The following is a 14,311-nucleotide window of genomic DNA, read 5'->3' as shown; positions in this document are numbered from 1 at the left end:
CACCCATATGGCAGCTTACAACTGTCTGTAAATCCAGTTCTAGGGAATCAGATGCTAATGCACATGAAATTAAAAAAAAAAAACCCAGCTTCCTGTTCCTGTAAAGTCGGCATAATGGATCAAACAACACACAAGGGAGGTTCTGACCTCCTCATAACACTGGGGTGCACATGTGGACACAGACACACACACACACGCACATACACACACACACACACACACACTTCCACACACGCACAAATAAACGCTTAAGAGAACCTAGTGTTGGTATCTGATTCCTGGGGGAGATGCTGAGTTCCGTATTCCTGAGGTTGATACTGAGTGGTTACATGACTGCTTCTGACCCACAGGATTGATATCTGATTTGGATACTGAATGGTTACGTGATTGATTCTGACCCACAGAATTGGTATCTGATTTCTGGGGGAGATGCTGAGTTCTGTATTCCTGAGGTTGATACTGAACGGTTACATGATTGCTTCTGACCCACAGGACGATGAACCCAGTGAACACCTAGAGAAGGGACCCCGCTGTCTAGCTTTTTATCAATTTGATACAAGTGGGAGGAATTTGAAAGAGAGAGCCTCGGCTGAGAAAATGTCCACACCAGACAAGCCCATGGTTCATTTTCTTAATTAGTAGGTGCTGCCACCCCTGAGAAGGTGGTCCTGGGATGTATAGGGAAGCAGGCTGAGCAAGCCTTGGGGAACAAGCCAGGAAGCAGCATCCTCCATGGTCTCGGCGTCCGTTCCTGCCCTGACATCCCTGGCTGATGGACTACAGGCTGTAAGCTGAACTGAACCCATTCCTCCCCACGTTGCTTTTGGTCATGGTGTCTTATCACAGCAGTAGAAACTCTGGTTAATCCAAGGGGCTTCTGGCTACTGCCTGCCGGTTTCAGGGCCCCAGGGTTCCCGCACCTGCTTTTTGTTGTAGTCTTTGATCGCATTTTCATATCCTTCCTCCAGCCTCGCAAATGCCAGGCCCACCTCAGTTGTCCACCAGATCTGCGTACACGTCAGTGCCACCTGGAAATGACGCAGAACGTGAGAAACTGTTCTTTATGGATGATGAGATGAGGTCATAGGTGGGCAGTGATGGCACACGCCTTTAGTCCCAGCACTCGGGAAGCAGAGGTAAATGGGTCTCTGAGTTAAAGGCTAACGTGGTCTACAGATTGAGTTCCAGGGAAGCATGGAGAACTCTGTCTTGAAACCCCTTAATCCTAACCCACCCCCAACATAAAAGAAAAAAGATGACATCATGAGGCTAACCAGACAGCTCAGTGGTTAAGAGCACCAACTGCTCTTCCAGAGGACCTGGGTTTGATTCCCAACCATCTCCAGTTCCAGGAGATCTGATGCCCTCTTCTGGCCTCCACAGGCACTGCACGCAAGCGGTGCCCTTACATATACACAGGCAAAACAGCCATACACGTAAAAGTAAAGGAAAAAATTCTCTTTAAAAGACCTCATGCCAAACAGATAAACCCATTCTCAACAGAGAGAGGGCAAGCTGGGGCCACGAGATCCCCCGTGGACCTGCACTGCGGGGGGTCCCAACCATGTCAGACCTGGGCTGGGTAGTCAAAGATCCATTGTTCCCTCGGCTTTTCCTCATACGTCACTACGGCTTCTGGAATTTCGTGGCGCAGCGTGGCACACATTCGGTCCAGCACCCGATTCAGCCACACTTCCACCTGGGGAAAGACCTCACGTTGACCTGGCAGCCCCTCCCCCACCACGTCTCATCCCAGTGATTTGCATACCTGAGGCAGGCAAACTAGGGATAGCTTAGCAGCCGGAGACCCTGCCTGTCCTAGCCTTCACACATTCCTTTCCCAACAGACCTGCTGGCCCCTAGGACCTCCACTGTGGTGAGCTTCATTCTCACCCCTTTCTAGACAGAACCACCAATCCTCTGATCTGTGGCTAACTAGTAACTCCCTTCCTGTGACCAAACACATCCTGGATCTAGAAGCGGTGCATGGGTCCTGTGTGGACCAGCTTTGGGAGCATGGGCAGTGAGCCAGAATGTGTCTCTTAGTCAACTTTTAGGGGGAATCCCGTTAACTATCTCATGGGTTTGCAGGACTGGGCATGCACACGATCAAAACCAGGAACATGAAGAAGGATGTGTGCAGTGAACAACAGCCTATAGAACCCAAGCCTTTAACAACTCCTCCACCAACTGGATCCACAAAAGGAAGTGATGGGCACAGCCAGGGCTCTAAGTCGTCCATCTGAGCGCCCGCTGCCCTTACTGCGTATCTACTCGACACCTCTGCTTTGCTTCTTAACAACACCCCACCCCGCACCCCGGCTGCTTTACTACCTGTGTGAGCTTCTTCAACTCTTTAAACAAGATGCCAAGAACTTGGATGTTTAGTCCAGGCCTCCAATAACATGCTCGCCAGGGGCAGAAATGCTAAGGTTTTCAGCGAGTAGCATAACGGCCCATCCGGGGCCAGTGAGATGGCCCAGTAGGTAGAGGCACTTGCTGCATGAGCCTGGGACAGGGTCAGTCCTCAGAATCCACATAAAGGTGGAAGGAGGGGACCAAGGACACAAATCTGCCTTTCAGCCTCTGCGCGAGTCCAGTGACACACTTGCTCACACTTGCTCACACACACACACACAAAGATAAAGTGCAAAGAAAAAAAGCCCCCAATGCCGACCCACTTAATAGCCACATTAGTAAGCCAACAATACCTCTGCAAAGACTTGTAGAGTATACAGTTATCCCTAAATCAGAGAAGGGAGCAGGCAGGCATCCAGAGAAGAGTCTATCTCAGTGGGAGCCCGACTACCTTGCTCCCTCCTGGGGTCCTGGACTCATTCCCAGCACCACAGCCTTCACAACTGTCCCGGGATGGAGGAATAGAGTCCTCTAGGGAGGGTGGACTGTCATTTCTAGTTATCATTATCATGAGGGGACCTAGCCCCCAATGAGGAGACCTTGCCACTGTCCCCGGGAAGCAGGAGAGACACAGGCGTGAGCTGGCCTCTAGAGCTACAGGCGTGAGCTGGCCTCTAGAGCTCCCCCACTCTCACCCCTCATCACATTCCGCTAGGGCTAATGGCCGAAGCATTTCAGTGACTGGACACCGAGGCGGGGGAAGGGCCAGGAGGAAGCTTGCTGCCAGCAGAACCAGGCAGTCCAAGTGTGGCGACAGGCTTGCTGGGAAGAACCAGGACCTCAAGGTTGCCCTGAACCCACGGAAGCACCATGGCCACTTCCCGTGACAGGGGCTAGGGACTGGCAGTTCAGAGAGCACAGCCCCATTCTGCACAAACCATAACAATTCAATGAGACGGGCAAGCTTGTCCCTTCCCACTTTCTTTACCCCTCAGATGCAGTCACACCACACCCTGCAGGAAGGCTGTTTGGTAAAGTCTCTCAGTGGGGACCAGGGAGATGGCTCAGCAGACAAAGGTGCTTGCTGCCAGGCCTGACAACTTAAGATCAGTCTCTGGGGCCAACGCGGTGGAAAGAGAGAGAACTGATTCCTGGAAGTTGGCCTCTGACCTCCACTTGCAAACCGTGACACATGCACTCCACACAAATAAACACATTTATAAGTCAGATAGAAAAGAGCACCGCCCCCCCCCCCCCTCCGCCCAAGCATTTCTTTGAGCGGTAGAAGAGAGGTATGCACAGTGCACAGCCTGTCCCCCTCCCCCCAGCCTCACCGCTTGACGGGCAGGCTCACCTGGCCAGAGAGGTCACACTCCTTATCAAAGTCCACGAACTCGTCCTCCTTGCTGTACATCCCCAGCCCAAACTTGAGCGGTTTCCCTCCAGCGTCCAGACGGAACTTGAGCTTACATAGACTGTCGAAGAGCTTGGACAGGTGGCGGCTCACCTGGGGGAAGGACCCTGGAGTTGCCCATGGCTCTGGGCTCCCTGCAGTGGGTCTGAGCCTTCTCTTTTCCATCCTTTCTCTTCCGTCTTGGGAATATCTGCCCTGTCTTTGATGCTAACTGAGTGTGGCTCAGCCGACCACAGACATCAGCCAGAACTGGCGTTGGGCAGGGCACAGTTACCAGAGCCTCTGCTGAGGTTCCAGGCATGCACCCTTTTCCGTGCCTAGCCTATAGTTTTATTATTGAAATGAAACATGACCTCTCTTTTCAAAGAGTCCTGGGAAGTGTCTTCCTAGATTTCAGAGTATGCCTTAGGGCAAAGCTTATGAGGACCACAAGGAGAACAGCTCAGAGTGTCTTCCAGGTGCCCACGAAGCCCCCACCCCAACCCCGGTCCCTGCAACTTCTCATCCATTCCATAGAAGGAAAACAAGCAGAGCTGGGTCAGCCGCCTTGCCCAAAGCCGCACTGTGTGCAGAGTGCATGGTGGGTTTGTCTTCCAGCCCAGGGCTCCTAGGTGCAGGGGTTTCCACAGCTGGGGCCCTGTCTACCTCCACGGGGTCATTTCCGTTGGAAAGAATGTCCAGCAGGTCAGCAGAGGAGACAAAGTAGAACCTTGGGAAGGCCAATCTCTTTGTCTCCAGGTATTCAGCCAAGGCCTTTTCACACACAGCCAAGCTAAGAGGGAGGAGGAAGAGGGGCCCGTTGGTCTTTTTCTGCAGGGCCCTCGGCCAGCTCATCCTCTCAGATAGCTGAAGGCACAGACCCTCAGATAGCTGAAGGCACAGACCCAGACGATTCAGATCAGCCTTTTCTCCATAGACCCGGATGAACTCAGAGACTCTAGCCAGATACCCTCATTCACCACTAGTTCTGACCACCTCCCAGCTCCTAATCCACCTCAGTGATGGAACGTTCTTAGTCTATGACCTGTGCCTTTGCACAGCTGGTGCCACACGACGGTGCTCCAACGACACCTCAGATGGACGTATGGGGACCCACCTCTTCTTCAGCATCTCCAGTTTATCATAGAGACCCGGTTTGTTGGTGGCTTCCACCACGTTCGGGGTCTTCACGGCATCTGCCATCAAGGCCTGGAAGGAGAAGGGGAGGACAGAAGCGTCAGGGCCCATCTCGTCCACAGCAGCCATTTCTGGGAACACCCAGGGGCTGAGCTCGCCTTGAACTCCTGGTCGATGCTGTCAAAGCGCTTGGAATCCTCCGGGAGCTGGGCTCTGATGTCTTCAGAGCCAATGAAGATGCTCTCCAGGTGGCTCCAGGTTCTTTGGACCTCAAACCAGATAGAGATGACAGAGTCTGCCGTGGAAAGCTTCTGCTGCCAGCTGGTCACCTCCTTCAGGAAGTGGGACAGGTACTTGGACATCATCAGATTCTGCAGCTGCACCTGGTTGTCCTCCAGGGTCTCCACCAGCAACTCATCGGACTTGAGCATCATGGTGCCCGTTCGCGGGTGCGGCTCATGCTCGAATTCCATGGTGGTCCAGGTAACGTCCAAGGCTTTCAGGATCTTTCAGGGCGACAGAAACAGGGAGCATTTTGAAGGCAAAGTGTAACCCACAAGCTCAACGTGTCTTGTGCACTTGATCCCTACCTGGTGCTGCAGTTTGGGAAGGTCTTGCAACCTTTAGGAAGCTTCCTGCCACCATGCCTTCCTCCAGGAGGGACTTTGCACCACCCCCCCACACACGTAAGCCAGAATAAACTCTCCCTTAAGATGCTCATCAGTCATTTTGTCAAAAACGGCCAATTCCCAAGCCTCGAGCATTGGGGGTGGCGAGCTCAGGGAGGGACTTGGAATAAAGCTAGGGAGCGCACTGACTTTCTGGACTGAAGGTGTTTTTGAAATGGCAGGTGTTAAGTTCACACCAACCTCCACCCTGTTTCGGGCTTTTGAGACAGGGCCTTATTATGTAGTCCTAGCCAGCCTCCAAGTCACAGAGATCCATCTGCCTGTCTCCTGGGGGCTGGGACTAAAGGTGTGTGTCACCCTGTATCAGCTACTTATGGATATGTGAGTGTGCACTCGTGTGTGCACACATATGTGTGTGTGCTGGATGCCCATGGTGGTCAGAAGAGAGCACCAGATCCCTTGGCGCTGGAGTCACAGGCAGCTGCTGTGAGTCGCCTGCTGTGGGGGATGGGATCTGCACCCCAGTTCTCTGATAGAGCAGTAAGCTTTCTTTACTGTTGAGCCATGTCTGCAACCCCCTCACCCGGATCTGTTTCACAGATCAGGGGATTCATTCCTAGGTGAGCGATACCCCAGAGTCTCCTTAGAGTGTACCGTTGTGTGCTTCAGAGAGAACAGCCAGGAACGCCAGGAATGGGGCTATTTGATGATACTGAGCTATGCAGGTACTGGATCAAGAGAGGCTGAAGTCTGAGGTCGGTCCCTCACAGTCACTGAGCCTATGAGATCGGCCCCTCACAGTCACCACACCCATCAGAGAGTCCCAGGATTCTCTGCAGAGAAGCACACGCGGCAGCTTTGGCGCCCACCTTCTCCATGCCCGACTCCTTCACGGCCTTGTCCACAATGTTGCGGACCTCGTCTTCATACTTATGGAGATTCAGCTGCAGCAGGTCTGCCAGGGTGGTCTCCTCCGACATCTCAAACTTCACCTAGGGGAGAAAACAGGCGTGTTTCGTGTGAGGCCAGGCGTCGTGCAGCGGCAGGAAGCAGGCCTCTCAGAGGAGCCTTGGCCACTGGGCCACGCTGTGATCTGACTCGGGGGCTCCGTGACTCAGGCTGGTTCCTTCTCCAAACCTCACTGCTTTTTCTATAAAGCCACGTAAGCCACAGAACCCTCTGGAGCGGGGGTGAAAAGTGCACACGCATACCTGCACACGCTCACTTAGGATCTCAGGGCATGACCCACAGACGGTGAGGACCTCAGGATGAGGTCATCCCGGATCTCTAGGTGCACCCTAAGTCAGGTGGCAGAAGGAAGAAGTGAGGCTCCAAGGCACAGCTGGAGGAGGCCACAGAGTGGCCCCAGACCAGCAAACTCACGGAGCCCTGGAAGCTGAGAACAGCACCCTGGTTCTGGAGCCTCCTTCCTGACATTTTCAGATCTGGGAGGGCATGGCTTTGTTAGTGAAGAACCCACCCTGCCGGAGCAGCCCGGGAAAAAGGCCACGCGCTTCATGGACCTTCTGGTAGCCGGTAAGTTCTCCATGAGCACAAAAATACGCTGCCATCACCCCACTGCTATGGCTTGATCCTCAGGGACACCCCAAAACCCATGCATCAAAGGCTTAGTTTCCAGCCTGAGGTGTTAGAAGAAACGGTGGGATCTAGCAGGGAGAGGTGAGGCCATTGCAGGTATGCCCTCGAAGGAACACTGATGGACTGGTTCCCTCCTCTCCTGCTGCCTCCTGGACACGGAGTGAGCAGCCCTGCTCTCCTGTACCCCTGCCGTGGATGACATCACCACAGTCCCCGAACTGCAGGACCAGAGGACCATGGAGACATCCTCTGACTGTGACTCGGAGTAAACTCTTTCTCCTTTTACGGTGACCTCAGGGGCCGCAGTGGCAGATGCTAACACATATACCCCTAAGTTCGCATTCTCACGGTCACAAAGACAGGCTTCCGGGCATGGACTCTGAGCCAACAGACGGCTCACCCTCGGGTGGCTCTGACACATGTTGATCATGCTTAGGGAAGCACCCACCACGTCCCACCACACCCTTAGGTGTTCCACTCATCTCCAGGGGGTATTTTCCTCGTATTGACTTTTGTTCTTTTTGAGATAGTGTCTCACTACACAACCCAGACTGGCCCTGAACTCTTAATCCTTTTGCCTCAGCCTCTCCAGGGCTGGGATTGCTGGCACAGGCTGCCTTCCTGACTCTGCCCCAAAGATGTTAAGAGATGTTAAGAGTCATGGGACACCTGCTGAGGAGAGCGGCTAGGGTGGAACCAGCCCAAGAGAAGGAAGTGTGCTGCTGCCAACAAAGCTGAAAGGAGTTGGAGATACGAAGAGCGCTTTGGCATCGGACGTGGAGATGCATGTTCAGTTGCTCACCCCTGCATGGGCTGGGAAGCCCCATTTCTGCCTCTGTCTCTCTCCAAACCCCACCTGGAAGGAGAGTCTCTGAACAAAGTTACCCAAAAGCCCACTTTCACATCCTTAGTAACTATTGCAACTTCTTCCCCTGATGCCACCAGCTGCCCAAGTCCCTGCCTAAGCGCTCAGCTTTTGGCCAGACTTAGGCACAAGCCCAGCTTGTGGCGGTCACATCATCTTCCCTTGCCCACAATCTATAAACTTTCCTGCTCTCGCCTGGGCATGTGACTTCTCTGGCCTCCGTCTCTGGGAGAGGTGAACTCACCTGGGAGTTGCTTTGTTCAATAAGCCTGCTGCTACACCTTTTCAGTTTGGCTTGATATGGTTTATTGTGTTGGCAGAGAAACTTATTATTGAGGGGGGAGCAGAAAACCTATTAATGCAGAGTTTGGTGTTTTCTCAGCTGATTTTTCTGATGTGGGATTTCCTTCTGTCTGCTATGATTATGTTTATTACCATTGGTTAATAAAGAAGCTATTTTGACCTATGGCAGGACAGAATAGAGCTAGGCAGGAAAACTAAACTGAATGCTGGAAGAAAAAAGGTGGAGCCAGAGAGACTCCATGCTGCTGAAGGAGGCAGATACCATGTAGTCACCCAAGAAGCAAGAGGTAACAAACCACGAGCCTCATGGTAAAATATAAAATAATAGAAATGGATTAATTTAAGACGTAAGAGCTAGCTAGGAATATGCCTAAGCTATTGGCCAAACACTGTTGTAATTAATATCGTTTCTGTGTGATTAATCAGGTCTGGGCAGCCAGGAAACAAATGAGCAGTCTCTGTTTACAGTTTTCAGTCTTGTTTTGGTTCAGTATTTCCTCACTATGCTCCCTTCTCTATGTTTTGGAATGGTAATGTAGATCCTGTGCCGTTATATGTTGGAAGTATGTGACAATCAGAACTGGCTATGTAATTTGCAGGGCCTGATATGAACTGAGTACATGGGGCCTTGGAAGATGATTGAGTTTCAAGGTCATGGCAGCCAACACTAACCTGCCGAAAGATGTGCTCACTAGTGCAATAGTGGCATGGTGGCCATAGGGTAAACAAACACGTTTTGACAGGATTTGATGCCTACTCCACAGGGGGGAAACTTACGCCTGTTAGTGTAGACCTCGTCAGAAGTCCATGGCTTGGGAGGTATAGGCCATAGGGGGAACAAACTACTGTGTTTTGCTGAAGGGACACGGTGCCACACTGCCTTCTAAATATTTACGATTATACCCAGAGATGAATGCCGCTCTCGGCCAGAACCAGAGAAGCTTCTGTGTGCAGTGGGCATAGTTAGTATAATGACTCATAGCTGGTCAAACTGGTAAAAATTCACAAGGCCCCACAGAAAGAAATGGCTGCTGGTGGAATGGTGGGAGGAGTCATTTTCTTCAGCGCCGTGGCCACTGCTAAGTTACCTCTGCTCTAGCTAAATAACCCCACCTCCATGCCCAGGGAAGCCCTAAACTAAACTAAACTAAACTAAACTAAACTAAACTCAGGGAGCTACAATAAATAAGACAAGCAAACAAAAAGACATGAAAATAAGGGGGGGGGGGGTTGGGAAGAAGAAAGGGTTTGGTGGGAATAAGAGGGGGTGAGGGATAGTAATGGGGGGACAAAGACAACCAAAATACATTGCACACCTGTAAGAAGTCAAAGGATTTAAAACCAGCAGAGTCGAAGACAAACATGCGCCCCCCCCCCCCCCAGCTCCAAACCACGGTACAGAAGCAGCTCAGGTCCAGCTTTGTCAACCTCGTGCACTGACACCCCACCCCCACCGCCCAGGCAACCCAGGCTAGCCCACCTGCCGGCCCCTCTCCACCCTGCATCAAGCCATGGTACCTGGGTGGCCTGCATGAGCTGTTGCCAGTGGCGGTCTCGGATGGCGGGGTTCTGCAGCTCGCTCACGGCCCGCAGGGATGTGATCATGTTTTTCACCGTGTTGTCCAGCCCCACGAAGGCATCCCAAGTTTTCATCTCCTTGTCTAGAGACCTCACGTCCTTGGCAAACTTCTTACAGTCAATGTCCATCTGCTCCACATTGATGTCCTTCCATTTGGTGGTCTTCCAGTCGTCGATGCTAGTGTTGACCTGCAGGGACAGCATCCCGTGTCACCCCCCATCTTCCCTTGGTGGCAGCAGGCGCCCTGCTCCACCCTCTCTCTCTCAGTGACCAGAGCCCTGCGCCATCTGCTGTTGGAGAGTTTGGGGGATGTGAGACACGCTGTATTGTCTTCACTTTCAAAAAAAAAAAAAGTGTTAAGAAAACTCTGTTAAAAAAAGAAACTGTAAAAAAGCTGCTCAGCGGAAATTCAAAGTCCTCCAGGATCAGCGCATCTTACGTCGCGGTCCAGGTGCTCACAACTGTATAAACCAGTCAGTCAGTCTAGTAGCAACCTGAGGCCGAGCTCTGGCCACTCAGGACCCCTTGCGTTAGAGATGAGAGCACAGCAGGACCCGACCCTGCCAGGTGTGCCGCCTGCTGGCTCTGACTTGGCTCCTGCTCTTTCACCTCAATGAAATACTGTGGGTTGTGTGGCCATTTTCCTGAGACCACAGACCCATTTCTTACATCAACAGTGCCCAGCGGGGGGGGGGGGGGGAGCTTTCACAACCCAGGAGAACCACGTGAGACTTGATCTTTCAACAATGAGGGGCTCACGAGGCCCCATCCTCTCTGAGGTGGCTGGGGGAGGCGGAGCTATATTTCTCAGTGGTGCAGCCATTGCTAAGTTGCCCTGGCTGGAGTAAATACACTTACACCTATACTCGGGCTAGCAACTCGAACTACACTCAACAGGCCACCAAAAACAAACAAACAAACAGCCCATGCAAGTAGGAGGGGTCATACTGAGAAGAATGGATCAGAAGGAGTCTGAGGGAAGGGAGTCTGAGGGAAGAGAGTCGGGTGGGCGGGAGGAAGGCAGCAGAAGGAGGCCACATGGTCCAGACAAAGCCCGACTGCAAAGGCCTCTGGGAAGTGGCCCCAGCTGGGGTCAGGTCCCCTCTCAGTGCCCTTACAGCCTCCTGCAGAGTCCCCAGGCCCCTTCACCCCACCCCACCCCCACCCCACGGGGCCTGGCCTGCCTCACCATGACGATCATGTCCCACAGCTCCTTCAGCAGGCGGACCTCCCTGTGGCAGGCCTTCAGCTGCTTGTAGTCCGGCACCATGACCTCGAACAGGCTGGCGGACTTGCACAGCGCCTCCATGACGCCCTCCATGGCCGAGATGCTTTTTTGTTGCTGGGATGGGAGAGGAGGGGACATCAGTGGGCTGCTCCCCAAACCTGAGTGCCCCGCCCTGCCCCCATTCCTGCCTTCCCGATCTCTTCTCTCCACCTTGCCCCAACAAATCTTCTCTGTCTTCCAGTGACGCCTTCCTATCCCTTAGTGGAGACCAATGCCCCAGCCAAGATGGCAGCTGCCCTCTGTGATGCCCTTCGCTCTGGGATGTAGTCAGAGACAGCTTGTCTCTACAGACTCTGGTCTGTGTGGAAGTAGATGAAGTCCTGAGGGAATGTGTGTTGTTGACATGGGCACAGCCTCAGACCCAGGGACATGGCATGGCCTTTCCCAGGTCAGGCTCAGGGAGATGGTAAAGATATTTCCCCCTCTCTGTTCTCACTGCCCAAATGTTAGAGTCAGCATCCGGTGCCCAGGTTCGCCGCCATGGCCCGACTATCTTACCCTAGTCAGGGCAGGAACGCATGAGTTCTCAGAGGGGTCAGTTCTGAACTCAATAGGTCTCTTGGACTCGCTCCAGGGTCCAGACCCTGGGGACCTCAACTTGCTGGGCAGATGTGAACCCCCACAAAATCCTGTGTGGGATGTTGACAGTGTGTGCAGAAATTATCAACAGTAGCTTCCCTCTCCCTTCTCCCGGATGTTCACAGCCTGAGACTGCTGACTTAGGCCCTCTGCTGAGATGATGATGCTCAGCTAATCTCTTTTGACAGTGTACAACAAACCCGCCTCCTGGGTTCAGACTTATACAATAAATGTACTGAGTTTCTGGGCTGCTGGGTCATCATATATACATAGAGCCCAGCTTTTCTGTCAGTGTGTCTGGGAATCTATTTGTAATTGGGGTTCATCCCTAAAACCAGAAAAGCAAAGCAGCCAAGCCACTAGAGAATTCTTACCTCTACCAAGGCTGGGTGAGGGCAAACTAAACAGACTAAGCTTCTCTCTCTCTTCCTATTTTATATTCCCTCTATGCTGGGATTAAAGGTGTGTGACTCCCTAGGACTGGGATTAAGGGTGGGAGCCACCACCACCTGGCTTTGTTTCTGCATCAATCTTGGGTAGCCCAGGGTGGCCTTGAACTCACAGACTTGACTCTGTCTCCCAGATCCTGGGATTAAAGGTGTGTGTCACCATTGCATGAACGATAGTGGCTTTAGCTTGCCTCTGGTCTTCAGGCAAGTTTTATTTCTGAGAATACAAATAACAGAGCGCTCCATGGGGCCCTGGTTAGGTCACCCCCAGGCTTGGAAGGCTGTGGCCTTCCACGCTGCCTTTTATTCTTTAACTTGTTTTGGAGATAGGGTCTCCTGGGGCCCAAGACGACCTAAACTTTCTCCGAAGCTGAAGCTGTCCTTGAACTCCTGACCCTCCTGCCTATACCTCTCAGGAGCTGAGACGACTGGTGTGTACCACCGCACCCCGAGTGAGAGCCTCAGTCCTTGTGGGGATCGATCCCCCAGCACCCATCGCTTCCATGCCATAGTTTCATTTATTAAAACTGACAAGAGCAATGCAGGATTGCTTTAAGGCAGGGGTGGTGACATTGAGATTGTGGCTTAGGAAATGGGCCACATGTGAAGTGGCCATGAAGAAAAGGGGGAACCTTGACCCCAAGAACGGGAGCTCAGGGCAGAGGAAATGTGAGGCGACTGGAAGGACCTTGTGGGGTTCACCGAGCGAGCCGAGGTCCCCCAGGTCTGGATCCAGGGGTGGGTGCAGGAGGCCTAAGAGGCTCAGAGATGACCCAGGCTCTGAGAACCCCAAGCGTTCCTGCCCTGGGAGGATCTTCCTTGGCCGGGGCGAGATGGCCGGGCTGTGACTGTGGACCCAAGCATCAGATGCTGACTCTAACATTTGGGCAGTGAGAACAGAGTGGGGGCACAGGCAAAACCTGGCGGCTGGTTGTCCGGGAGAGGAAGGGACAGGAGTTAAGTCCAGGTGACAGGAGACGGCTTCGTGGGGGGCATGAGCGTGACCAAGGCAGCCTTGCATGACGTCTGTATGACCATGGGCGGTGGCCCTGGAATAGCTTTCTAAGCAGTGCGTAGAGTGGAGGCTATGTGGCTAGGAAGGGGACACCTCATCGATACGTCCACACTTACACACATACGCACGCGTGCACATACAGAGTCCCACGCGCACACACGCTTGGCCTCAGGTTAGTCCCATTTACGTCACGCTCCTACATGCGAGAGTAAAGACTTGAGAGAAGACCAGCACTCCATGAGGCTCCCAGAGCCGCCACTCGGACCTCAGCACAGCGCGTAAGTACCTTATTCAGAGACTTGTAGGGGTCAGGGTCACTGAAGGAGAAGGGGGCTTCGCGTCTGAATTTCTCCCTGAATTCGTGCTGCTTGAGCTGCAAGAGAGCAAGAGAGGGGGCCCAGGCCCCACCAGCTCAGGACACCCGGTGCACTGCTGCCAGTGCCGCAGCCCCCGCCCAGGCCTGGCAGGCTACCCCGGTGCATTGCCGCCAGTGCCGCAGCCCCCCGCCCAGGCCTGGCAGGCTACCTCGAACTGCTGGCACTTGCGACGCAGGATGTTGACCTCGTTGGCCTGGAGGGGCGCCACGTTCTGCTTCACCTGAATGGCCAGCTTCTTGGTGTTGGTCCACTGCTCAGGCAGCTCCTGTGGGTGACGAAGGCCAGGGAGGTGTGTCTGGTGTTTGCCTGCATGTAGGTATGTGTGCCACACGCGTGCAGCGCCTGGAGAGGGAAGAGGAGGGGTCGGATCCCCTGGAACTGGAGTTACAGGCAGCTGTGAGCTGCCGTGTGGGTGCTGGGAACTGAACCCAGGTCCTCTGCGAAAGCAGCCAGGCCGTCTCTCCAGCCCCCCATGTCTCCCTTTGTAGACGCTGTGCCGTGAGATAGCTGCAGGCTCAGGAGTCACCTCTAAAGTGGAGCAAGTGCTCATGTGGTCCTGCTCAGCCCCAGAATGGCGAACCGAGCTCTGTGTCCTCCGCCAACCAGAAGTTCTTCCGGCCTTCATCGTGTTCATCGGCTTGAACCTATCTAGGATGTACACTGTGCGTACGTGTGTGTGTGTGTGTGTGTGTGTGTGTGTGTGTGTGTGAGTGTGGATGCAAGTGTACCTAAGTATGTAT

At 53.4% G+C, this 14,311-nt stretch overlaps 1 protein-coding gene across 2 annotated transcripts in view; it reads right to left on the bottom strand.

Annotated features, from left to right (window-relative positions):
- Positions 1 to 14,311, bottom strand: part of Dnah17 (dynein axonemal heavy chain 17) — a 107,600-nt gene that overhangs the window by 66,540 nt on the left and 26,749 nt on the right. The window contains exons 22-32 of one of the 2 annotated variants that reach the window (XM_041635881.1): positions 13,720 to 13,836; positions 13,466 to 13,567; positions 11,053 to 11,178; positions 9,803 to 10,051; positions 6,387 to 6,509; positions 5,047 to 5,394; positions 4,869 to 4,960; positions 4,418 to 4,544; positions 3,713 to 3,865; positions 1,574 to 1,699; positions 921 to 1,007 (exon numbers count right to left, since the gene is read on the bottom strand). In XM_041635881.1, the coding sequence (XP_041491815.1) occupies positions 921 to 1,007; positions 1,574 to 1,699; positions 3,713 to 3,865; positions 4,418 to 4,544; positions 4,869 to 4,960; positions 5,047 to 5,394; positions 6,387 to 6,509; positions 9,803 to 10,051; positions 11,053 to 11,178; positions 13,466 to 13,567; positions 13,720 to 13,836 (1,650 nt within the window). Of the gene's footprint in view, positions 1 to 920; positions 1,029 to 1,573; positions 1,700 to 3,712; positions 3,866 to 4,417; positions 4,545 to 4,868; positions 4,961 to 5,046; positions 5,395 to 6,386; positions 6,510 to 9,802; positions 10,052 to 11,052; positions 11,206 to 13,465; positions 13,568 to 13,719; positions 13,837 to 14,311 lie in introns of both variants that reach the window. The other variant, XM_041635880.1, reaches the window with a different exon arrangement.

Source organism: Microtus oregoni, unplaced genomic scaffold (genome assembly GCF_018167655.1).
Source record: "Microtus oregoni isolate MIOR12 unplaced genomic scaffold, Mior012 000048F_ref0000485, whole genome shotgun sequence".
Lineage (NCBI taxonomy): Eukaryota > Metazoa > Chordata > Mammalia > Rodentia > Cricetidae > Microtus > Microtus oregoni.
This window is presented reverse-complemented; position numbering and strand designations above follow the sequence as displayed.